Source organism: Malaya genurostris, chromosome 3 (assembly GCF_030247185.1).
Source record: "Malaya genurostris strain Urasoe2022 chromosome 3, Malgen_1.1, whole genome shotgun sequence".
Classification (NCBI taxonomy): domain Eukaryota; kingdom Metazoa; phylum Arthropoda; class Insecta; order Diptera; family Culicidae; genus Malaya; species Malaya genurostris.
The window spans coordinates 212,968,088-212,995,944 of NC_080572.1; the positions used below are offsets into that span (position 1 = coordinate 212,968,088).

The 27,857-nt window shown below is 37.4% G+C and overlaps 1 protein-coding gene across 3 annotated transcripts in view; it reads left to right on the forward strand.

Moving 5' to 3' along the window:
• The window catches only part of LOC131437852 (WD repeat-containing protein 47), a 228,282-nt gene that overhangs the window by 49,202 nt on the left and 151,223 nt on the right, over positions 1 to 27,857 (forward strand). For 2 of the 3 annotated variants that reach the window (XM_058607471.1, XM_058607473.1), the window contains exons 2-6: positions 6,141 to 6,931; positions 15,757 to 16,032; positions 16,143 to 16,315; positions 25,537 to 25,934; positions 25,999 to 26,227. In XM_058607471.1, coding sequence (XP_058463454.1) covers positions 6,214 to 6,931; positions 15,757 to 16,032; positions 16,143 to 16,315; positions 25,537 to 25,934; positions 25,999 to 26,227 — 1,794 coding nt within the window. In that variant the 5' untranslated portion in view covers positions 6,141 to 6,213. The remainder of the gene's footprint in view (positions 1 to 6,140; positions 6,932 to 15,756; positions 16,033 to 16,142; positions 16,316 to 25,536; positions 25,935 to 25,998; positions 26,228 to 27,857) is intronic. The other variant, XM_058607472.1, reaches the window with a different exon arrangement.

Consider the following 27,857-nt stretch of genomic DNA (forward strand, 5'->3'; position numbering starts at 1 on the left):
TTGAGGTTTTGGAACTGAAAGACTCCTAACTTCAATAATGTAATGATTTGAATAATGTATAGCTATCTCGATATTTTTCAAAATAATTTCATCTTTCAGATTGCTTTCGATATGGGATCTGTATCCTAGCCGATTAGTGGTGGTAGAATATATAACTAATTAAATTAATTATTGCCTAATTTGAAATCCTGAATGTTATTGGTAGATGATCTGAATCAAAGTCAGTTCACTACAAATTTGACATTGATCTTCTAGAGCTAGACCAATTGTAGCACGACTTCTCATAGAAGATAAATTAGTTGGGCTATTCGGAAATAAAACAGGCAAACAAACGGAGCGTTCAAAATTCAAACGGGAATTTTTATCTCGCAAATTAGGAAAAACCGGGAAATTGAAATCGGTAATTCACTTGCCACCTTGTATAATTTTTTTAACGTTTAACCCAGTAGTTCCGAACCTGGAAGTCGGAATTTTATCTGAGATTATAAGACCTTCTACTCAAAACTTAGTTCGTGAAACCATCTCTGAGAAAATAGTATTTTTGAGTATTTCAACACTTTTCTCGGTGCTTCTGGAATCTGAAATCGGAAACCAGAATATCCGGAATTAATTTGATAGGCCGTCTAATAACATTAACTAACGGTTGGAATAGTTTGAAGCCCAGTTTAGAAATCTTTTTACTTGTTTGCGATATACATTTTTTTTTAAATTTTTCACTCTGTAATTCCAGAACCGAAAGTTGCATTCTGATGACATTCCAAAGTTTTGTTTGGGACCATAAAAAATCTAATTCCTAAATTTGTGAAAATCGGTCACGCTATATCTGAGGAAAGTGAGTAAGTAATCGCTTTCGATGTTGGGTTTCGTTTTCATCGTAGCGTGTACGAAATTGAGCAAAGCACGCTGTGTTCCTCGTTTGTAAAGACGTGTTGTGTTTTTTTCCGTACCAGCACGTACCGGTGCGTACTTCTTAAGTATTGTCATTTTATATGACGGTTCGAAAGCTTTGACACTCATAGCCCTATAATTGCCGAACCGGAAGTCGGATCCGTGTTATATTTTACAGTAGGTTTAGAGACAATATGAACTTTAATTTAAATAAATTTTTTTGAAAATCATAGTTCTACTTTTGGAGTTTTGCTTCACTTCTTTCGGTTTTTCGGAACAGGAAAAGGGGGAACTACTAGTGCCGAATTAAGTTTATATGCCCACAAACTAACAAGCTCTGAGATTTAGAAGAATTTATCAGTCAGTTTCATGGGATTTGCATCGTGTGTTAAAAAATACTCATTGATTTTTTTCCACTTATCGCGCTCTAGTTCCGCAATCGGAATTCGGATCTGGATAAAATATTCTATAAAGTTTTAAATAACTATATTTTATATTACCTTATAATTCTGGAACCGGATGTCGGATCCAAATGAAGTTCAATAGCAGGTTATGGGACAAAAAAACCTTTCATTTGCATTTATGTTTGTGAAAATCGGTTCAGCCATCTCCGAGAAAAGTGATTGCATATTTTTGTTACATACGTACATGTATACACACATAGCCACACATACACACAAGCACAGGTAGTAGACTCAAAATTGTTAGCAGGAGTCGCAAATAGTGATGTGATGAGTGCATCATTCAATTCTTGTGAGGTTTGTGAGAAACGTAAAAAGATGAAAATTTAAGTGCTGTTACGACCAAGAATTTGTCAAATAAGAATGGGTGTAAATAGTGTCAATGTTTCATTAGAATTTCATATCATGTCTTCATCCCAAATTCAATTCATACAAAATACAGCAAAAATCAGGTCCACGTTCAGAATCCAGATGGTTAGAATGATTTTCAGAGTTCGAGTCTAAAATCTCGTTCAGAATCCAAAGGTCAGATCCAGAATTTAGATTCATGTTCGGAATTCAGACCCAGAATCCTGCTTCCCGGTTCAGAGTTTAGGTTCAGATCTAAAATTTCTGTCAGGAATTCAGACTCAGAATCTAGGCCTGGGATCAGAACTTATGTCCAATACACACGAAAAACTATGTATTCCTTCAGGAGTTCAGGTCTATAACCCAAGTCCAGGATCCCGATTTTCGCTCAAGAAGCCAGGCCCATGTTCTGAAACTAGGTCCAGAATACAAGTGCAGAATTCAGGCGAAGAGTCAAAGTTTAGTATATAGTTTCAGGTTCAAAAACCCTGTTGGGAGCAGAATTTTGACCCAGATCCAAAGTGCAAGTCCAGGTTGAAAATTAAATTCCAGAATCCAGATGAAGAACACAGGTTCAGGTAAAAAATCCGAGTCCAATTTCAGAATTCAGATCCAGACTAAGAATTCCGGTCAAGAATCGAAGTCCCGAATTTAGGTTCAGAATTCAGATTCTGCACTTAGATCACAAATTGATGTTCAGAGGTTAGGTCAAGTTACTCAATTGGGGGTCGGGTATAGCGTGATGGGTAAGTCGATACCTTTCACGCAGCCTACCTGGGTTCGATTCCCAACCCCGCACATAGGGTCAAAAAACTTTTCTGGCCCGAAGAGGCGGATGACCTCATGGTTAAAACCTCTATAATCAAGAAAACACAAAAAAGGTTACTTAATTCAGGTCCAGGTCCTGAGTTCCAATCATAGTACGGAATCCTGGTCTGGAATTCAGATCTTGGCTTAGAATCCATGTACAGAATCCAGGTCCAGATTCAGAATCCAAATAAAGAATTCTATATCAGTTTCAGAATATAGAATCAGGATCCAGATCAATAAATCATGCTTCAAAATTTTGGCCCTGAATCCAATTCCAGAGCTATGTTTCAGAATCCAGCTTCAGGTTCAGAATCAAGTTCCAGGTTCACGATTCTGGTGCATTCCCAGTATCTCTGTCAAATTTTTTGAGTAAAAATCTTGTTTGAAATCCAGAAACCAGCTCCAGAATCCTGCTCCAGATTTAGATCCGAAACCTTCATCGTGAGTTTAAGCCAAGAATTTAGGTTCAAGTCAAGAATCCAAATCCATGCTTAGTATCTATGTGTAGGTTTCTGCCTCGGGCTCAGAATCTGTGTCGAAATTCTGGTTCAAAAACCACATTCAGTATTCAGATTCAGAAACCTTGTCGGATATCCAACTCTAGGGTCCTGGTTCAGAATCCTGGCCTAAGTTTAGAATCTCTGTCAATAATTTAGTTTTGAGTTTAGAATTGAGGAATTCTAGAGATCTCAGGTCCAGAATACAATCCGGTTTAAGTGCAAAATAGGCAATGTTGCAAATATTCTTCGTGTAACTAATTCATTCACGCATCCTTGCTGTGATTATACCAAATACAAATTATAATACGGAGTACTCCGACAAATTTTCAAGGACACATTTTGCATCGTGCGGTACATTGTCATGATACACTGTCAGAGTGACAATGTACTTTAACGAATTTCCTATAAAACTAGCAACACTGAAGGGTAAGAACATGTTCACTATAGTTACTGTTTATTATAGTGAAAAATATGTAAACATATTACTTACATATTTTGATCCTTGAGAAAACTATGGAGCGAAATTTCGTACGATCCTGTTCGTGTGTCACATCCCTCTACTAAGCAACTTCTCACCATTTCGAAAGCTTCTCGGTTTATTAGCCGGCGATATTTAGACTGATTGTTGCAGTTTAATACAGCAACGATAAACAAACAAGTTTGTTTTGCACCGTAGCAACTAGCATAAAGCGTTGCCAGAAACGATCTCCTTTCACATTTTCACACTATCGCAACGAAAGGGAGATATTTGCTAGGCTTACTTGTTCATGCTGTGAACAAAACATTGGCGATTCGTTTATATGGGACTTAGGGGTATTATTATTTGTATTTGATTATACTGCCTTCGAATATGCCAGTCTCGAACAACGTTGAACTATTCACTGCTCGAAAGAGAGAGGGGTGCAAAAGGAATAAGCAATAATCGTAGAGAATCCGAATATACTAATCCATTCTTCGCTGCTGGTATACATCGTGCATGTTCGTTTTATACATTCGTTCATTTATTTTATTCTTCGAATTGGTTCGAATAGCGTCACGGCGAAGATCGTTGGTTTCCATTCTTCGCGAAGCATTTTTCATCTGATAAATTCATCATATCTCGTTCGATAGCAGTAATGGGAGAATGCTGGAATATGGTTCATCACATACACATAAGACTATGGTGATAGTGCGGGGGGAAACATCTTAATTTGCATGTTTCAAAGACAGCACGAACGATCATCGCGAATTAGGTTTGGCGATGATCGCTGTATGAATATTCGTTCGATATTCGTGTTAAGTCATTCGGGGGTATGTCCAATGCGAATAACAACTGCAAGGAATAGATATTCGTGCAAGTAACGAAGCAGCGTCGGCTTCGTTCGCGCCCGAATATACGGACAAGTCCGAATACCAGAACGATTATCGAACAAAGGCGAAGGAAAGCGAGCGATGATCATAGACATTCGTTGTATTGATATTCGAGCAACATTGAAAATAGGTTGAAAGTTTAGTTTTGTAAACTCTGTCAAAAGTTCAGAAAACAGAATTCTGGCGCAGAATCCAGGTCCAAAATCTAGGATAAGGTCTCTGTCAGGAGTCCAGATTCACAATCTAACTCCAGGTATAGAATCCAGATCCATGTTTTGAATATAAGTACTGAACTCTGCTTAAAGTTCAGAATCCATATTCGGAGAATCTCTTTCAAGAATCCAGGTTCAGTATTCTGATCCAGGAACTTTGTTCGATAGTTATATATTCTAATCGAGTGTTCAGGACCAGAATCCAGATCTAGATATCGCTTAGTTTTTACTGGGTGAGAGGGCTTGGGAGTTTTTCTAACAATCATAGAACCAACTACTAACAATTGTAATAAACACAGTCATGCCCTTTTTTATAACCAAAACTTCTTTTTTTTCGTAATTTCCCCTGCGGAAAATCGTCGCTCGAGAGTCGCAAATAAACTGTTTGACCTGTTTGATTTACAATGCTTTCATTTTTGTCTCTCACACAAGAACTAAAACCAGAGCTAGAAATGACTCGAAAAGATACTTTTAAGGTAGTTCTTAAAAAAATCATAGTGTTGTCCACATACGCCACCAGAAAACACGCCTTAAGCAGAACTTTTCTTCATTGCCCAACGAAAAGAATTTATGACTGATAAAATGAAAATAATGAAATCTAAAAACTGGCGTTATAAACTTTCAGAGACAATTATAAATCCGTCCGCAACCTTCTCCAATGTGGGGAAATCGCTCTGCCAACTGAACTACTGTGGATGTTATGATACAGCAAAGTTGAATTTCACAGTGATTGAATAGCCTTCTTTTATGAGAAAGGCAAAAAAAAAACAAAGTATGCTAAACGGCTTTTTGTGTCATATTCTACATGTCCAGAAAGTTTGATTGAAACCTGAGTAGGTGCTGCCAACTCTGAATTCGATTAGGTGTGATATTCATGTATTGTTAAACTTGCCCTATATATTTGTATCGATCAAATTTGCTCAGGAATGATTTGTTACTGTTATATTTAATGCTTTCGATTTCACGCAGAATACACAAATCAATCAGCCCATGCTGACCGCTTCGCCTACGTCTGCTTCGCCTTTCAAGAAGGTACTTGACGTAGGCATCCTCAATCGTGAAGCCAAATATTCAAATGGTAGGCAGAGTACCAGCCAGGTGCTGCAGTGCACGAAGAAAACCGAAAGCGAGTTCCACATGATTGACCACGAAATTTGCAGTGAAAACGAAAACAGCTGAAGATAATGGAATGCATTTTCGGAATTTCGGTTTTAACTCACGGAAACTGTAACTGTGTTCATTTCTTCTTCTCCCATAGAAAACCCAACAACATACCGAAATTTCTCAAACAATGCATTGTTTCAAATTGTCTCACGTAATACTGCTTCGAAACCATTAGAAAGATAAACCTTGCGCAAGACGTAGGGTACAATTCGTCGATAATGTGGAAATCTGTCAATTTCGGATGAATGTTGAAATGGTGTTACCTTAAAATGTTCGGCTTCTCGACATCAAGTTCACGTAACAAAAGCAGTTGTCTGTCACCATTGAGTAACGATCTGGATTATGAAAGCTTCAAAATTAGGGCGGCCTTTTTATTAACAGTTCTCTTGTTTTCCCTTTCGTTTCAGATTAGTGCCAACGAAACAAAAAAAAAACGGAAAACTGGCCACAGGCCACCAGCCTGGTCATTAATGTGAGAAAATGTCACCGGCAAGACTGTCGCTGCGGGAGGAAGACATTGTTCGGTTGTCATTGGAATTTCTGAACAATCGCGAGCTGCACATCTCCCAGCTATCGCTGGAACGCGAAACCGGTGTCATAAATGGTCAATACTCCGACGATGTGCTCTTTCTTCGCCAGCTCATCCTTGACGGTCAGTGGGATGATGTGGTGGAATTTATTCAGCCGCTGGAAGCTCTGCAGAACTTCGATATGAAACAATTCAAGTACACGATTCTCCGGCACAAATATATCGAGCTGCTGTGCATAAAATCGGAGGCGGGCGGATTGACGGGACCACCTCTGATGAACAATGTGGAAGGAGCAGTGGAGGAGGTGGTCCAGGTACTTGGAGAGCTGGAAAAGCTCAGCCCCACGAAAGAAGAATACTCAGCTCTGTGTTTGCTGTTGACACTGCCCAAGCTCGGCGATCACATGCAGTTCCGCGATTGGAATCCGAGCAAAGCACGGGTGCAATGTTTTAAGGAAATTTTTCCGCTGGTGGAAAAATTTCTACCCGGCGACAAAAAGTCCGGCTCGGCGCAGTCAGTTTTCGCGAAAAACGATCGCCTTGTGCAGTTAGTTATTAAGGGCATTTTGTATGAATCTTGCGTCAACTACTGTCAGGTGAAGGCAACGGGAACGGCGGACGCTGCTTTGCAGAAAATCAATTTTTCGCGAGTGCTAGACGGTTCGATAGGTGAGTGTTGTTAATTTATTTATATTCTAAGCTCTATTTAGGTGTTGAGGTTTAATATTCAAAATAACGAAAACACTATGGACGCAAACGGATTTTTTGAACTTCCCACTTCTATGATATTGAATCTAATGATTTTATCAAAGTCGTCTTTTAAGTTTCAATATGAGTACTCAAAAGAAATATGCTACGATTTGGATGTATTAATTTCACTTTTCACTATTTCAAGTCACACCAATGTAGTATTTATCCCGGGTATTATTTTAAATTTACCGATTTGATCGTTAGATGTCGCTAGCAATATGTATACATAGTATGGCATCAACCTTCAAAAATACAAAAATAACATTCTGTCAAAATAATAGCGCTTTAGTTAGTTGTTTGCCTAGTTTCACTGGTCAGTTTTTCAAGTGATTGCATAAACTTTGTATATGAGAGAGGCAAAAAGTATACTTTTATAGATTATAGAATCGTTATCATGATTTTGTGATAATACTAACAAGTGGGTACAAATTGAATAGAAGAGAATATCATGGATGGTAAACACTCCAAAAGAATCCGTCTGATAATGACGGTTTATCTTTATTAACTTTTCTTGCAATTATTTTAGCGTAATTCTTTATGTTCTCGAAAATTTCTTCTCATAAGATGGAAAGATGGTGGTCTTGGTCATAATGCAGAATAGTAAAAAGAAATGATTGCCGATTACATTACAATACGATACCTCTAAACAAAAAGTAGCTGTCATTTCCAGATTCGATTAAATAACTTCTTCATACTCAATTCATAATGTTGGTCCGCCGATACAGATTTACGGATTTATCTTCAGAAAAACATAGATTTAAATGTGACAACCCTGCACGCTACACGAAATTGAACAAAGCCGTTCGCAAAGGCGGTTGTGTTCACTTCTTCCTTACCAGCACGTAGTGGTTTTGCATCGTCATTTTGTATGGTGGTTCAAAAGATTTAACGCTCATCGCCATATAATTTCGGAACCGAAAGTCGAATCTGGATGAAATTGCACAGTGTCTTTCAAAACAATGAGAGCTTTATTTTGAATCTTGAATTGTGAAAATAGGTTGAACCGTTGCTGAGTAATCGAAGTGAGTTTCGTTTTTTGGAGCTTTTCTTCACTATTATCGGTGCCTTTGGAAGCGAAACGCGGAGACTAATAGTCTACTATTAGATCCTGCATACTAGATAAATTTACCAGTAAGTTCGATGAAAAAAATCATCTCGTTTCGCCATCGCTTCAGAAAAAATACTCACAGATTTGCACACATTACCTTGTGATTCCGGAACCGAAAGTCGGATCCAAATGAAATTCAATAGTAAGCTATATGACAATAAGGCTTTTTGTGAAAGTCAGTTAAGCCATCTCTGAGTAAAATGAGTAAACTTATTTGTCACATACACACAGACATTTTGTGATCTCGACGAACTGAGTCGAATGGTATATGACACTCGGCTGTCCGAGCCTCCGGTCAGAAGTCGGTTTTCACTGTGATTGCGTAGCCTTTCTATATGAGAAGGGCATTCGTTCAAACTTTGAAAAACTTTTCCGAGGCCCTTAGGGTCGAGTGTCATATACCAATCGATTCAGCTCGAGGAACTGAGTAAATATGAGTGTGTTCGTGCAAAATGAGGAGGCGTGTTTTTTAGAGACGGCTGGATCGATCAAACTGGTTGCAAATAAACGGTCTTCCAAGAAGTATCAACGCTATTGTTTTTGTTTTTTGACAATAGCTGTTACAATGGGCTTTGTAAACAAAATATGTTTTAAGACTTAAATTCCACACGACAATAGCTATCCAACAAAGCATGGATTTGGTAAAATCCGTCCCTTTTTAACGGAGATATTGATATTTTTGTGTAGTCGACTTTTTCCCCTATTCCAGTGCACAGTGGTTCAATTACACCAAAACCGCTTTTCTTGTTTGCGCTTCAGAGGTTGATTTTGGATCCTAAATGACTTCAACAGAATTTTTGATTGGAATTGTCCCCTTCTCTTGATATAATTAAAATTGTCAGTAATCCTTAGAAGTGAGGTGAAGGCTAGAAGTCGCCTATACTGCGTGATAGAGTATTCATTTCTTTGGAGAAGTTGTAGATCATTATATTACAAGAAGACATGAACTCTTGAAAAAAATTTCTAGATATGGAGCATTGTTTATCGGAAGCCATTTTTGCCTTTTTATCCTTTTTATATAAATACAAAACATAGGTACAGAGTTCAGAACTTTGAAAGACGAATAGAGCAAATATCTGTGTGTGCAAAATTAAGAAGCGAGAGAGAAGGCTGGACCGATTTTCATCAAACTAGTTGTAAATGGAAGGACTTCCAAGAAGTATCAGTGCTATTGTTTTTGTTTTTGGATCTGATGATTACTTTCCGAGTTATACAAACTTGTATGTCAAAAATTACAGCTTCTTGACAATATCTGTCACATTTACCCTCGAATTGATTGTACCTATTGTCTTTCTCTGGACAGGACCAGCCTAGATGACATGGGAAATCCGTCGGAAAAAAACTTAACCAAGAATAGATCCACTGGGCTCCTGCTTCCATCTCCTAAACGGCTACAATTGCAGGAGGTTCTTTTTTCCTTGAGTTATCTGATTTTTTCAACGTTTCACATCTGATTACTCTATTTTTCTAAATTATGTCTTCATTCAACAATCATTTTTTTTTAAATATTATCTCATCACTTTTCGACAATATGATCTCTTACCAATGTTCGGCTAGATTCTGAAAAAATGTTTGGGGTTTGACTTTACTTACAGACTTCTAAATTGATACACTGATGATGAGTGCAAATAGCATTCTGGAATAGTATTATACCAAAATAGTCAAAATTCTTCATAGTGGGAACATAAATTTTTTTCTAAAACGTTTCAAAGAAAAGTTTTTTTTGTATTTTTCCTTCTTTCGTACTATTGATTCCAGGATAGTATATAGAATATAGTATATGGAACAGTGATTCCCAGAGTGGTCCCTACAGCCATAAATCAAATAAACATAGATTTCTCACTGTACGGTGACACTAACAGCACCTCTAGTGACAAACGGGTGTACTTTTTCCATTAGCTACTGTGGTTGTGTTAAATGCGCAGGCAACTTTTTGCATGCCTTTTAGGAGCATTTACGCACCCATTCTCCACCAGACGGTGCTTTTGGTGTCACGGGTTGCTCAACTACATTACTATTACACTGGGAAATCTATGTTTATTTGATTTATGCTACAGCCCACTAGGTCCAGATTCACATTAATGAGTCAGGGGTGTACCTCGGATCTCTGATGAATTTTCTTAATTCTAGTCCAAAATCTTGAACAAATACAGAATTAAGGTCAACAAACCCTGCTTCCCGGATCAGAATTTAGGTTCAGATCCAATATTTCTTCAGGAACTCAGATCCAGAATCTGGGTCTGGAATAAGAATTCATGTCCAAAACTGAAGTTCAGGTCCAAGTTCAGAATTCAGGTCACGGAAATCTATGTTCAAGTTTAGAACTCAGCTACGAAATTCAGGCCCAGAATTCCGAACCCGATTTCCGCTCAGAAATCCATGTCCACGTTCTGAAATTAGGTCCAGAATTCAGGAGAAGTGTCAAGGTTCAGGATTTAGTTTCAGGTTCCAAAACTCTGTTAGGAGCTCCGGTCCAAATCCGGGATCAGGATTCTGGTCTAAAACCAAAGTCTAAGTCTAGGTTGAGAATTATTTTCCAAAATCCAGATCCAGAATCCAGGTTCAAGTAGAAACTTTGTCAAGAATTATGGTCCAGAGTCTGGGTCTAAGTTCAGAATTCGTATCCATAGGTCAAGAGTTGAGCAGCATCTCGTTCCAGAATCCTGGTCCATGATGAATGATTCAGAAATCTGATTGAGATTTGAATTCTCTGTCAATAAGAAAGGTTCAAGTTTTGAATTGAGGGATCCTAGAAAACTAAGGCCCAGAATCCAGTCCAAATTCACAGTCCAATGGCAAAATACTGATCCAGGCACAGAACTCGTTCACAGTCTAGGTTCAAAGTAGAGTTTCAGAAACTCTGTCGAAAGTTCGGAAAACAGAATTCTGGTCCAGAATCCAAGTCCAAGCCCATGTTTCGAATTCAGGTTCAGGTTCAGAGTCTAGGTTAAGGTCTCTGTCAGGAGTTCAGGTTCACAATCTCGGTCCAGGTCTAGAATCCAGATCCATGTTCCGAATCTAAATACTGAATTCTACTTCAAGTTCAGCCATACCCGGATAAAGAATCCCGGTTCAGATTCAGTATTGTGATCCAGAAACCTTGTTCGATAGCCAGATCCAGTGATCAGGACCAAAATACAGATACGCTTAATTAGTATCGAGTGGGAGGACTTGCGAGTTTTCCTGACAATCATAGAACCAAATACTAACAAAAGTAATACACTCAATCATTCACTTCTTTATCCCTAAAACTTAATTTTTGTCTTTATTTTCTCTGTGAAACCTTGTGGGTCGCAAATAAACTGTTTGATTTCAAATGTTTTTGTTTTTGTCTCTTACACAAATAAAACCAAAAATGACTCGAAAAGTTACTTATGGGCGAGCACCTGAAAAAAAATTCACGGTGTTGTCCACATACGTCACAAGAAAACACCCCTAAGGAAAAACCTTTCTCTATTATCCAACGAAAATATGAAATTATGACTGATAAAATGAAAAAAAAAATGAAGTCCAAAAACTGACGTCACATGCTCTCAGAAATAGTTACAAATCGAACCTTTCTGGGTATTCGTTCTGCAAACTGAACTACTGTGGATGTGATGATACACAACTCAGAAGACTTCTCGGTAGAAAAGAACTTGTTATTTGATCTGACTGTTCACGGTCGGTGTGCTTCACATTTTAGTCGATCCCTTTTTGTCCAATTTCGTATGCAAACGCGATGACGCGGATTGCGCTCGAATTTCAAGAAACATCATTTCACATTTGTGAATCGATTAGTCGAAAAAAAAGTTCTTTTCAAATTTTTAAAGCTTGTGAGTTATATGAAACCCCAAAAAATTAATAATTGGTCGAGCTCACCGAACTGATCAATTTTCACCTTGATAAAACCAAAATTTTCCGAGAAGGCGGTTCTAACAAATGTTTTCTTCAGTGGACAAAATTTCGATTTTATACTACTTAAGGTGTACAAATTGCTATTTCAGCAGAGCTGTTACCAGGAATTACAAAAACTTTGCGATATATGTGATTGTGTTTCCCCGTCCTAATGTGGAAATCGAAAGATGATCGAACTGCTCGTGAAATGATAGTGAAAATAAGACACTGTACAACCTCACCATTTGCTGTTACCTCTGGAGTTCCTCAAGGATGTCACCTTAGACTGTTTATATTTTTATTGTATCTCAACGATCTAAATTCTTCGATCAAATGTATGAAACTGTGGTTCACCGATGACTTTAAATGCTCCGTCATCTCTTTTAGTCGCAAAAAGTCTGTATTCAAGTTCGACTATAATATTTCAAAATCGTTCTTTAAGGATCTGTGTGTTCTTCTGGATTCCAAGTTAAATTTAAAGGAGCACATGGAGTTCACTATCTCCGAAGCCTTTAAGCTATTAGTATTTGTTTTTCGTGTTACTAAAAAATTCTCTGATGTTAATTACTTGTAAGCTCTGTATTGCGCTTTAGTTCGCTCATTCTCTGGAATATTACCAAAACGATATCCTTTAAACTTACCGCTGCACAGTGGTTCAAAAGTGCAATTTCACGCTCTTAATTGATAATTCATAGAATCGTGGTTTTTGAGGTACAGTATCTTCAGAAAAGTTGCTCAGAATGATAGACGCCATCTTTTGGAAAATTTTATTTGTGTGATTAATCCCCCTAAAAGTGAGATAAACATTTTATTCTAGCTCAGGGCCAACATAGAGGCTAAGTTACTTCGACAAAGTTGCGCAGAAAGTTATTTCAAACAAGTTTGCTGGAGGTACTATTCCCGTAACTTGAGTGTAATTCAAGATATAATGTATTTTCTGAAAAGGGTGTCTACAAACCAGTTTTGTAAGAAAACATATATATTTTCAATTTATATGAGTTTTTCATGTTATACAAAGTTTTACATCTTTAAAAACTACACAACTTTCTCGAACACACTATGCTGCTATCATTTCAGTTTAATGAAATAAAGCAATTTTTTATTTTTTTTTTCAATAAAATTCGAACTTGTCTATTATCAAAAGGCGCAGGAAGGTGCAGATGAGACTACTTACATATTAAACTACTTCAAAAGAGCTTTCATACCGTGGTTAAATTACTCGTCTGCGATCGTCTGCAGGCGAAATATATTCTCCTCAAATATCAAATATTTTCAATAGTATCAATGATAAATATTTTCAAACATTTTCAATAATATCAATGATAAGGTTCATTGTATTTCAGATCAGATTTCAGTACATGTTCATTACTATGGTGCTCGCTACAAAATATTATTTTTTTTGTGCATATTGAAGTCTATAAATTGAATAGTTTAGTAACTATTTTGTCACGGCCCTTAAAAAAGTCATCATCAAATCGAATTAAGTTATGTCATCTTTTGGTAGAGAAAAGTATGATTAAAACTCATTTTTTAGTTATTTGTATTTATTTTATGATAGCTGACAATGTTCTTAACCAGCTAAAAGACTCTTAGCATCGTTCGACAAATTCTTCTTGGACTGTTTTGGCCATTCACGAATATTTGTAACCAAAGGATCCGATGAAACTAATTACCAATTCATGGGATCCCGATTCGTAAGTGATCTGGATTGCTCGCGTGTATAATACTCCCGACATCTGTATAAAAGAAACTTCTTAATCATTATGAACAGTACAATATAGCAAGCGTTTATCGATCTCTACTTTGATTGATGAATAGGGGATATTTATCCGCAGAACTTTTCTATAGAAAAATTTACCAAAAAATAACGTAATTCTACATGATAATCGCCTTTTTTCAAAGTCGTGGCTTCTTATCTCACTTTTAAAAAACTTACTTTCAAAAAATCGTCTGTAATTATTACTAAACTTTTCTAATTTTATAAAAACCTTTTATTGTGAGAGTTTCCATGGTAACGAATATATACTGAAATCTGACCTGAAATACAATGAACCTTATCATTGAAAATGTCAAGGACAAAGATATTTGAAAAGAACATATCTCGCCTGCAGACGATCGCAGACGAGTAATTCAACCACGGTATGAAAGCTCTTTTGAAGTAGTTTAATATGTAAGTAGTCTCATCTGCACCTTCCTGCGCCTTTTGATAATAGACAAGTTCGAATTTTATTGAAAAAAACATGAAAAATTGCTCTATTTCATTAAACTGAAATGATAGCTGCATAGTATGTTCGAGAAAGTTGTGTAGTTTTTAAAGATGAAAAACTTTGTATAACTTGAAAAACTCATATAAATTGAAAATATATATGTTTTCTTACAAAAACTGGTTTGTATACACCCTTTTCAGAAAATACATTATATCTTGAATTACACTCAAGTTACGGGAATAGTACCTTCAGCAAACTTGTTTGAAATAATTTTCTGCACAACTTTGTCGAAGTAACATAGCCTCTATGTTGACCCTGAGCTAGAATAAAATGTTTATCTCACTTTTAGGGGGATTAATCACATAAATAAAATTTTCCAAAAGATGGCGTCTATCATTCTGAGCAACTTTTCTGAAGATACTGTACCTCAAAAACCACGATTCTATGAATTATCAATTAAGAGCGTGAAATTTCGCTTTTGAACCACTGTGCGCTGCAAACTGATTGGTCTAGGTTTATTATCTGTCCGTCGCGATGTTTGTAAGGCTAGTTTTGTGGCAGACCTACTTCAGTGTCGCGAATCGATTGCTCCGAGTTATTGCAATTGTTACAATTAGACACTAGATGTCGTCGACCTCGATACTATTTTATTCTTCGGATTCCCTATGTCAGAACTTATTATGGATATAACGAGTTAATAAGCAATCGTTCCTCATGTTATTGTCTCATTAGATTTAGTTGCTATAGAAACAAAATCAAAAGGAAAAAATTGAAAGATTGAATATAGTACTCTACAGCTTGTGAGGCTCGATTGGCTTTTAGCACGGGTTCTTTTTGGCAACACAATTGTTCGACTGTGACGTGTTCAACCTTATATAGGAAATTCTGCATTTTCTTTGATTTCAAAGTGATAACCGATACATTTTTATAACTAAATCGATTGTAACTGTCTTCAACTACAACCACCGAAAAAAACGAAAGTTTTATATCACTCAAATATATTCGAAAAAAAAGTATATTGTCCTGATTATTTCAATAAATATTTTGTCCAACTTGTTTCAATAAAGCAATCGATGACGAGTCTTTTTAGTCACAATTGGATCGATTAAAAAATATCATATAACTGCTAGGTGGATTAATCACGGTTTTCATGTAACGGTATATTTAAAAAGGCACACTGTCTTAGCTCCAAGATACCGAGGGCATGAGTGTTGCTTTAAATTATAGAATTAATTGCAAAAAGAGACCACTGAGCAGATTAGAATGAAACGAAATCTCGTGGAGCTGATTCCGCATTTCAGAAACTGAATGCAATTCAGTCGCTCATTTGAAATGGGTTTGCATAATTACGGTTATTCAAAAACACCTCTCGTTCGAATTCGGGTCTTACTAATAGCCTACAAAAGATATTGCGTCCATAGAAGTGACTGAACATTATTAAAACTGTCTGAATCCTAGGATTATGAAAGCACAAACATAAACAGTTATATCCAAAGCGTCAACATTCAACTATTTAATACCAACCGTTTCTTTCCTCAATATCTCGTCTCCAGGTTTCACCGATTCCGACTTGTCCTTGCTCAGCTGGCTGCAGAGCATCCCTGCCGAAACGTTTTCGGTCCCGTTCGAACAGAAGACCCTGAACGTAGACGTGGAAAGACTGGAAAAACCCTCTCTGGAGACCTCATGGACTGAACACATGCTCATCACCCCAATCAAACCGAAGACGTTCCCCCACTCTGTGATGCCATTCACGCGGCCCCGTAGTGCAGCGGACATCATGACGCGCTCGTTGCTACCTTCCCTGGATGCCGTTTCCACCTGCCTGAGTGAGTATGCCGCCGTTGGTCTGCCGGACGACGACGATGACCGAAATCGGTGACCTGCTATAGGTCAGTAGGACTCTGAAAACTGGTGTCATTTTTCTTCTCTGTTGTAGATCCTAAGGCATCCACCGAGTCATTTCCCATGTCCCGTTCAAGTTTCGCTAGTTTTCACTTGACCGGAATCAAACCGACGAGCGGTAAGCTGATGACTTCCAGCGTGGACCGGCTGTTCGAGAACGGTGACGGCAGCGATGTCTATCGTAGCAGCAACTTCAATGAATATCAGGTGAGTATAAGCGAAGGTGAGAAGTAGGGTCGGTGGGTTTGGCTCTAGCATAAATCAGTTTCTTTCAAATATGCTACTACCGTCAGTAGTGGGTTATTATGCAACCAGAATTTATTCCTGTCTAGTGCCTAGCACCTAGTGAGCGGTTAGAAAGAAAGTATGTTAACAGCTTTTTTTAAACGAGTTCTTTCTGTATCAAATAGTTTTTTCCCCTCGCCAACCCCAGGCAAGAGGACATCATTCTCACAGATTTCCACTGTCGGGCACAGTGTGGTGGATCAAATCAATAATTCATGAATATGCATATGTACAGGCAATCACCACCGAGCGCAATACTGTCCTTTATAAAGCCGGTATTCCGTGGCCGTCGGCTAGGTTCCATAGAAAAGAAAGCGATGTAAACAAGTTGTTTCCTAGTGAGTTTTTGATTGCTAGCAGCGGTTTGGTGCGAGAAAAAAATTAGTATCAGAAAGCAGAAATTGTCATGCTGTTTATTTTGCCTCTTGTTCTACGTTCAACGGAAGAGTTTATTAGTGTGTTTGTACGTTTGTGTGCAATGATGAAACCTTATTTAGATTCATGTTGCTTGCTAGACGCTGACGGTTTTTCATTTTACTTAAGGGGAAGCGCATTGTTATTATTCCACATGCATTGTTCTAGCCATTGCGGGTTGCATGCCCCGGGCTTATTCGGCATTCGTTAATTAAAGCTCACACGTGAACATCAAAGCGCATACAAAACATTTTTCTACTGAAGGTCACTGTTTCACCGGGTTGAAAACTGCTTTAAATCTAAGAGGAAATGAAATCTATCGGTTTCCGATTATAAAAATTGAATCTTATGACACGATATAACCCAATTCTTGAATTGGATGTCGATTCAAGGTCGGTGGCGCATGAATCAACTACGCTATATCCACACGTTTTGAAAAATAAACTAGAGGAACTGTTCCGCTTCAATTGCAAATGAAGCCCCCTGGGACGTATTGCAGACAATTGCACCACACAGGATGAGAACTGGGAATGGATAAACGAACGAAAAATGACGCCGACGGTAGGATTGGGATGAAACCGTTACGTCTCATTGACCTGAAGGAAAATATTTTTATAATTTGAAGTAAGTACTGAGGGAAGTGACACATTCGGTTAATGAGCGTGGTTGTCGGATTGCAAAGAAAAATAATATTTCAGAAAAGGGTAACATGATTGAAGATCCGAAAGATTTTATTTGAAAACATTGAGTTTCACTGAAACTCATTCAACACAATAGAACTTTTAGATTCGAATCAAATAATCACAGTAGCACTTTTGATGTGACTACGCCTCTCTTTAACATAGCACGTAATTCCAGCATTTGTCATGTGGGGATGATTGGGAATTTTGATCTTCAAATTTTTCGTAGTACTTTTCGCAAAATCTCTTAATTTTAACGTCTTGCACTCGAATAACTGCGCAATTTATGAGAAAATTGAGCTGTGTGAGAAAGTCATAAAATTATTCGAAATTATCCCTACTCAATCCTTTACAAATAAAGAGTGTTTTTCTTTTCTTCGCTGACCCAAGCACCCAAGTGTCGGCTAGTTTGAAAAGCATGCTTCAGCGCTTACGCTACATATTCGGCAAAATTACTTTAACCAAATGTATCAGCAATAATACCTTTGATCTTAAGGAGTGTCTCGAAAATAAGCTATCAACAAGTTTTTCTTTCAAATTATGATAAAAAAAACGATGTTTTATTCAAATTAAAAATTGATCCTTTATTGTACGAGGTTAAACTTGAGCATAATGAGAATTGGATGAAATTTAAGTTATTCCTTCACGAATTTTTGAACTTTTGCTCGAATGCTCTTTATCTAGTTCCGGACAAGTGTTGCATCGCATTTTTTGGCCGTGTGAGCCCAAATTTTTTTTGAACTCCTGCATGTTCCCAGCTGCTTACCACTCTTTTTGAAGACCCTCTTCATGATTTCCCAGTAACGTTCGATGGGTCGAAGCTGAGGGCAATTTGGTGGATTGTTATTTTTCTCAACGAAATATATACCCTTTTCCGCAAGCCAATTGAAAGTGGTTTTGGCATAGTGAGCAAAAGCTAAATCCATCCCAAACAGTGAAGGTGTTTTATGCTTCTTATATGAAGGCAGCAATCTCTTCTGGAGACACTCATATCGATAGATTTCTGCATTTATAGTTCCGGTAGTGTAAAAAAAATGGTTGACTTCAAACCACAGCAACATATTGCTTGCCATACCAGTACCTTTCGACCGAATTTCTCCACTTGAATCGACCTGTCCACATCGGTCACATCCTCCCCAACGACGACAGTAAAGTTTTGTGGACCTGGAAGAGTTTTTCAGTCCTCCTTCACATAAGTCTCGTCGTCCATCAAAACGCATGCATCCGGACACTGCAAAAGACGCGAGTAAATTTCCGGGCCCTTGTTGCAGCTCGCTTCTTCTGTTCTACACTTTGTTTCGAGATTTTCTGCTTCTTGTAGGTCTTCAGGTGATTTCGCCTCTTGATACGCTGGATCATTCCGACACTCGTTCCTGCTTTTTTGGCCAAATCACGTATTGACATTAATTTGTTCTTCATGATTAGAGATACCACTTTCTGGTCCAGTTTCGAGTTGGAAGAACAGGGTTTTCTGCCTCTTCCTGGTAGCTCATCCAAAGAATAGTGTTCCCCAAACTTATTAATGGAGGTTTTAACACTGGCATAATAAATTCCAAACCACTTCGCCAATTTTCGCATAGTAATACCCTTCTCACTTAGTCATGTGTCCAAATCCTTAATTTTCACTTCCTTTTCAATACGCGACATTTTCCTTCCTTTTCAATACGCAGAATTTCAACCGCACAAACAAACGAAAGCTGACAGCCAAACGCACAGCATGCTATGATCTGAGCATAAAAAACCATCACAAATACATGCGTACAACACAAATGTATGTGGATAGCTTATTTTCGATACACTCCTTAATCATTGGTCACTATCTGAAAACATTGTGCGGATAGAAAAAAATGATTTGTCGGTTACGTCACTTATACCATTACATCTCCGGAACCGTAAGGGTAGCCATTTGAACCTGAAATCTGATTAATGATACAACAGTAGCTTCCAAAAGAGTCTAAGCTGGTTGAAATCGTTATCTAAACTGACGTCTCGGACGTAACGTTTGTTGGTTATGTCAGTTATACAATCGTATGCTCGGAACCAGAAGACCAGACCGCAAAATGGTCTTTGAACTTGATCAATAATCGAACAGAAGCTGTCAAATGAGCCTAAGTTAAAGCTTGTTGAAGTCGGCAAAGCCATTTCTCAGAATCACAAGAAGGTTTTTCCTGCAATTGTTTTATTTTCCTAGAGTGAAAAGCAAAACCTAATCTTCCTAATTTGGTAACAAAGTATTTCTCGTCACCGTTCATATGAAAAATTGATACAATAATAATATGAAAAATTGATTCAAAAATTGTAGGGTTCCGTAGACGAGTTTTGCGATCTTGGAAATAGTAATATTTTATTAGTAATACTTCAAACAGTTTAGGTGCACATTAATCGCAACCTCTTCCCTACATTTTAATTTGACGATGCTTCACAGGTTGTCTGAAATCAGACGCACCCGCAATACACCTCCTTCATAAAGTGGATCAAATAAAGAATTTTACGGAGAAGAGATAGTTTGCATGCTCGAGTTCAACCTGAGAGGTGTATTTTTCGCAAATTTGTACTTCCGCAATTCTATACATTTACCTTTTTTCGAATCTATATCCCTTCTTAGACAAACATAGACTTTTGTGAGACTCCCCCTTCCCCCCCCCCCCCCCCCCCCCTGAGAGTCTACGGGGTTTATGAATGGTCCCTAACCAATCACTAGAGGAAGAAAGTGGTTTCCTGAAAATTATACGTTCGTCTAAACAGGGATAGAGAAATGAACTTACATCGTCCTATATTTATTTTCAACATTGTTAAATAGGAATGGCTTCCGATCCTAATTGAGCTTGAATAATTTATTTCATTTCAGTTGTGATGAGCCGTTTTATCTTTCCCTATAAAAAAGATATACAATTGCTGAAAAAAATGACTTTTGATCGGAGCTCCGAAGACCACTAGTGTTACATATCATTCGACTCAGCTTGACAAGATTGAAAAATGTCTGTATTTTTGTGTGTATGTGTGTAAAAGAATCTCGGAGATGGCTGAACCGATTTTTAACTTTCTCGGAGATGGCTAGACCGATTATAGCAAGCTTAGGATCGTTTGAAAGTTGCTCTTGGGTTGTGTATCAACTTCGAAGCTCGAATAATAATGATAATGATAGAAGTGACGTAACCGACTAAACGCATTTTACAGTGCTTTATTTTATCGGAGATGGCTAAACAGATTTTTACAATCTTATGCTCGTTTAAAAGCTAGTCAAAGGTTGTGAATCAAGTTATAAGATTGCCCCGGCGAACGACCGCAACTTGGTTAAAACCGGGTATAAATAAACGATATAAAAAATATATCGAATGTCACTTCTGCTTTCAGAGATATAGTAGGATAAGAGACGCACAATTTTTTCGGAGATAAAAAATTGATATCTACAAACTTAGGCTTGTTTGAAGCTGTGGATCAAATTCAAAGATCAAACGGCTGTCACTTCTGGTTCCGAAAATAATCATATAAGTGACGTAAACGACGAATTAGATTTTTCTCTATCCGTTCCATTTTTTTCATAAAATGAACAATGATTAATAGAAAATGTATTAATGCTCATGAAGAAAGGTTTTACTAACACAGGGTAAACCGGCTTTTGAACCGTGGGTCGAGTGTCATATACCATTCGAATCAGGTCGTCGAGATCGGCAATAGTATGTGTGTGTATGTGTGCGTGACCGACTTTTGCCAACTTCAAAACTTCAAACGAAGGGCCCTCTTGCCTCAAGAAAAGTTCCTGAATTGGATCCGATCTCCGGTTACTGGGTTTTACACATTGAAAAAAATTGAAAATATTGTCACTAACGTTCTCGAAGATGTCTGGACCGATTTTCAACATCACCATCTTAGATTCAAATGAATGGTTTTAGAATCCCGTAAAAACTTTTAATCAGATCCGACTTCCGGTTTTTTAAAGTACTAGGCGATGAGTGAAGGTTAGTGTGAAATATTGTCACTTAAAGCGGTGAAGCAGAAAACGTTAAAAAATCAAAACTGAGTTAAAAACTATTCCAATCGGTAGTGATTGTCAGTAGATGGCCAAACAAACCGATTTTGGCTATACTGATTCCCGGTTCCAGATTTCGGAAGCAATGGTCATATACTCCACTTACTTTTTTTCAGAAACGGCTTGACCGATTTTTGCAAACTTAGTTTCAAATAAAAGGTTTTGTGTTCCCATGCGAAATTCCTGAATTTATTTTGAATCCGACCTCCGGTTCCGGGGTTACAGGCTGATGAGTGCTTAAAATTGTATCCGACGATTCTAAGTAATATTTTTAAATAAGTTTAAAACTATTTAAATTTTTAGGCTATATTGCAAACTCGTATATATATTTTCACGAAAAACAGTACGTTTGACGTAAAGTCCAAGAAAATACAGTACGTCAACTTAAAAAACAGTACATTTTTCAGCACGCATTTTATCTAACAGTAGTGAATTTTGAAAATCAAATTATCGGATGAATTATTTTCATAATCTCAAAGGTTTTTTTAATTTTCCTTTTTCAATACATTTTTTTAGTTGAATAAATACGAATGAAATGCAAAGTACATTTCAATGGAAAAATGCAATACAAATTGAAATACAGTGCATTTGAGGATAAAAAACAGTTCCAGAAGTACTGGAAATAGTTTTCAAAACTGCAAAATTGATCTCCCTCACTTTTCTTTAAAATGGCTAAAGCAATTTCCGCAACTACAAGGTGATTTGATATGAAGATTATTACGTTCGAGTAAACTTTCCTGTTTCTATTCAGTAAACAGTTTTTTTTAGGAGATTTCTACAAATTTTGTCTCTCTCTAATGAAAGGTAATAGTGTTATATACCATTCGACACAGCTCAAAGAGATCGGAAAATGTCTGTGTGTGTGCACTTCTTTAGATTTTCCTCCGCAGAATTTTCTACAATTCAGCTGCACCGATTTTAACAAACTTAGGCTCGCTATTGAGATGTGAATCAAGTTCCAAGATCAAGTGGCTATCATTTCTGGTTCCGCAGATATAATGGTATAAGTGACGTAACCGACGTGACGCACTTTTTTATGTCCGCACTTTTTTTCAGAAAGTAATGATCCAGTTCAAATATGTTATTGCTGATAGTTTTGGCTTCGAGAATTTTGTCAAATATGTGACTTAAGCTTTGAGTCACGCTTTTCTGAACTAACCGAAACAATCCGATTGAATTTGTGGTGAAAATCAGCCCGAATTTCGTGTCAGAAGTGATCCCAACGAAAAAAAAATGTAATAGTGAGACTATTTGAATGACAAGAGAAAGGCATTATCACACCACAAGGTGGATTGAGAAGGTGGTTTGAACTTAGTTTTATCACTTTTCAGTACCCAGCGAAAAACAGATTAGAAATACAAAGATGAATAAAATAATACTTCAAAAGTGAAACGAATCAATGTGAACAGATTCAGAATAAAAATTTTGTTGCTGAGTGGTATAAGAAGGTAATAAATGTCATAAATGCACGTTTTTCGACACTAAAACCTTAGTTTAAGCAAACTTAATTCAATCGAATTTAATTTACGCGTTTTATTTGAAATAACGCGATTTTTTATTTAATCTACGCGATGCTCGCGTAAAAAAAGATTTTTGTATAATGAAGGAAATCTCAATTTATATACATATACAAAAGAATCTAACATGCTTCAGAGAATTGAATATTGTGAAATGTACATTAAAGAATTGTTTAGTTTCAAAGAATCTAAATAACATCGTTTGAATCCAAGAATTATCTGGAAACAAATGTTTTATATAATCACTTTTATATGACTATTGAGTGCGGCATGTACTCGTAGTACAGAGAAAATTGACATAAGCTTTGTAGGCTCATCCAAAACCTCCTCGCCTTAAGGTCTACCAACGTAACCGATGATTCATCCAAAAACTAAACTTCAGGCCTTAAGATCTGCCAGTTTAATAAAGTACATTAACGACCTTATCGTTCTCGGTTCATACTCGTGATGCCACATACGATCAATAAAACAATTGTGATTGCTCTAGGCCATCCAAAACTACATGGAGTTCAGGCCTTAAGATCTACCAGTGTAACAAAGTACATTAACGACCTTATCGTTCGCGGTCCATATTCGTGATGCGACATGCGATCAATAGAAGAAATGTGATTGCTCTAGGCCATCCAAAAACTACCTGGAGTTGTAGCTCTACGACTACGAGCAGCATTTTAAAACTATACATAAACTGCTGAATAATCGTGTGGATCTTAAGATATGTTTTCATTGAAGTTCTTGGACGGCTGGGAACCTATCTAGAACAGCTATAAATAGACATGGAAGCAATGTGTAGTTATAAAAGTACGAACCACAAACAAAAAAGGCATTAGCCGTTGTAGTTCTTGCTGTGACACAGTGTTGTCCCTAAGGACAATACTCCAAGTAGTTATCGGATCTTGGAACATCTCTTGGGCATTTACATAGTCTCAGAACATACTCAGAGGGTCCTCAGGCGCTAAAGCATCGGACGTAGTATGATTGTTCATGTTATGTACACTAAAATCAAATGAAATTTGAAAAACCTTTTTTTACGCGAAAAATTTGAAATAACGCGATGTTTTATTTAATTTACGGGAAATTTAATTTACGCACCCCCGGCTCTGCGCGTAAATTGAGGTGCCAGTGTAGGTCCCAACATTTACGAAGATGCAAATCGTTTTGAAAGGATTTTATTCCGGAATTGCTCCACGAACACTAAGGCTGCCGGGAAACCACTTATCAGAAGCTGGATAATAAAAAACGTTGTGTCCTCACAGGGACAAGACGACTACTGGTAACTAATGGCATCGAAAATTTTCAGAATATTTGAAATAGGTTTACCACACCACAGATTCTAACTTACGTTGCTTTTTTGTGTCAATAGAAAATTATTTCCAAAACCGTTTCAAATTTCATTGGAATCTCCACAAATACATTGAAACTGTAAAGATAATAATTCTCAAAACATTTCATTTTGTGCTTTCAGATTGTTAAAATTTAGTAGCATTAAAGAATTACCTCTACTGGCAGGTGAATTTTGAAACAATGTAACGTTATCGTCATGTGGTAATTTATGTAACCTACAAACTACTAAGTCAAAAGCTACTCTTGTTTGTTAAATTCTGCTCTTATATTACACGATATATGTACAGAATCAGTGTGTACAAACAGGCGATGAATGGCACATTAATCACTGTCTGATCCGAGATTCTTAAGTCCCCTTAACAGCGAGTGAGTGAGTGAGTGAGTGAGCAGACAACATCCTGGAGGCAGTGATGAGAGTTCAGACAACCCTAGAAAAAGTGACTGTTTGTTCTTGTTTCGCAAAAAGACAAAACAAAGAGGAGGAATGTGACACTGATGCATTTGTGGGGTAAAATTTTTTCAGGATTTCTTTTCCGAATTTCGTGCTCTATCTCATCACATAAATTGGCCTCCCCTGCCGCTGCAATGTTCGTTTACTGCCAGTCATTGTTTTGGATGAAAGAAATATGTGACTCGCTGGTGAGCACGTTTCAGACATTTCCGTATGTTTTCGTCAATAGCGGATATGTTTGCAGTCGATCCAGTAGACTCCAGTCAGCTCTATTTTGTTTAACTAGTGATACGACTTCAATAGAAGATTAGGGATTATGAAAAAATATTCGACAGCGTGAATTGAAAAATGCTACTGTGCAACAAATCCACCTTGCCGAAACTGCAAATAACGTTTCTACTGGCGATTGTTTCATTATAACTGAGTCTATAGCTTGCAATTGATTGAACGACAAATCATAACGTAGGATTGACGGTCCATTTGTAAAACAAACGCCGATCTGCTAATTTTAGAATGTCGTATCGCGTCAATCTTACAACACGAGAACTTCCAATTCTAAACACCTCGTTTTTAATTAACCGTCGATTAATGAATCGATCTGCACTACCACCCACTCGCGAATACTTATGCGATCGTTTATAAAGGGAATGTGCGGGAATTTATATGCAACTAATATTTTTTCTCTTTTCTTCGTCTATCCCATTCGTCAGCAGGGACTGCCGTCAATAGAAGAAATCGCTTCCGTGCAATCAAAATCGCCCGAACTGCAGGCCGTTGCTGGTGCAGTGGTGAAAACCAGCGACATTCACCAGAACAGTGCCGAGCGGGACAGTCCTAACACGACTAACTCGACCGCGAAAAGTTCACGGCGGGACTCGCTGACCGATAAGATCATCACCACCAATCAACCAGTGCCAACGGGTTTACCGCACCACAGTCAACAACCGCCACCCTTGCCGTCGGTAGGACCACCGCAGCTGTCTCCCGTATCAGGGTCTAACTTTGGAGGCTCGGCCAACATCAGTAACCACCATCAAGGACCACCACCAGTGCATCCTCAGGTAGCGCCCCCACCACCTCCGACGGCCGTGATATATGATCAACCTAGGTAATAATTTTTGCGCGTTTTTTACTTAGTACAACATAAAACCAACCTATTATTACGATTGTAGAAATAACGAAAGCCTTGCGAACGGTGGCGGTGGAGAGTTGTACGAAAAATTCAAACAACAAAAACAAAACAAGGAGAGCGATTATATTATGAACGGAAATCCAACAATCATACCTTCGCAGCAGTCATCCAACCACAACCAGCAGAACGGCGGTGGAACAACATCCGACAGTAATGGTCAAACTCGGCCAACACATCTTCAAGATGATAGCGGTGCTCGAGAGTACGAGGTGAGTTCTTCTAAGTTTATCTCGAAGTAGTGTAAAGTCATCTTGTTTACGGATTGAAGTTCAGAACCAAAATAACTAAAAAGTTCTCTAAAATTTCCAACAGTAAGTTGAAAGATCACACTCATCGTTTTAACAGTAAGTTGAAAGATCACTGCGTCGGTGATCTACTGTAAATGTATCGAAATTACTGCAACAGTGGGCTCCGGGTATCGTTTTGATATAATGGAAACGGTTCGTCATATACCACATTGCATATCCAAAGGCGTTTGTTTTCTTACCTGGCATAACATAACATGCTCGATTTTAGGGTAAGGTGGAGCAAGACTGACAAAGGGGCCAGTGTGCTATCCCCATAATTTTCACATAGAATGAACATTTATTACCAATATAAATCTATCCACGAAATAATTTCATGGTGTATCTATTTGTACCACTTATTTATTTAGTCGTGAATTCCAAACAAATTAGATCCCGCCATTAGCACACAAATAATATAAGAACAAGATCTCTCAAAATAAGATCTTTTCACTTAATCTCAATTTGTTTGGGTTTCATTTTAACACCAGTTCACTGGTAAACCTTTTAGTTCAATATTTGTTTAAAATTGAATATTGATAATTGATTTATTAGCAATATATTATTACTAGCTGACCCGTCGAACTTCGTCTCGCCCGTTTTTTTTTTCAATTTATGTTTTCGGACAGTAGAATTGTCAAACGTTATGCTGTTAATGTATCTTTCCATTATTTTACTAATTACTTGGCTGCGATGAATTCATAAAAAAATTGTGAATATGTTAAAAGCTTTTGTTACGCAAAAATAAAGCGAATGCACCGCGAATCATCTTTTGAGTCAGTGCATCGAATAGCGATTGTTGATCTCTCTCAGACTATGGTTTCGACATATGGAATAAAAAGTGAAGCAAAAATAACTGAGATGACTACTTTAAATTGATTAGAACAAATTTACAAAAGCTGCCCTCGCGACTTGTTTTTCGTCACTTCTCGCTAGTCTGGTGATATTATTTAATCGTGTTTGATGAATGTTCGTAGCGTGACAATCACAGGAAAAAATTTCCATTAACAATTTAGCGATAAAACTTTATTTTTACTTTTAATGTATGACTTCTGGTCAGTCAGTAACTATTTAGTAAATTTTTAACATATCAGAGACTCGGATGTTTCGCATCGCTAAGTTCGACTCCTCTGGTAGACGGTAAAAGTTCAGATGCGAGAAATCTTCTTCTTACTTAAATGAACCTTGTTACGTCGAATTTTCCGCACTTTATCTTACTTTTTCCTTACTCCTCCTTGAGTACTATGGTTAGTTTGATATTGTTAAAAAATCGAATGATAAAATGAGTAATTCTTGGACATTCGAAAGTTCAAGTTACCATTTTTTTAAATATTGTATCCATTAACTTTTACATGAACACTGCATTCGTTTAATAGTTTTATCAATAGTCATCTCATTAGTCAACACCACATAATTTTGTTTAGTACCCCACCTACAATTAATGAATGGTGGAGTTCGGCACTGGGAATCTATATCAGAAAGTTTTATATGAAAATAATGTGCAGTTCTTCTGTTATAGAGGAGTGAAGATGAGGAGTGATTGTACCAGTATGCA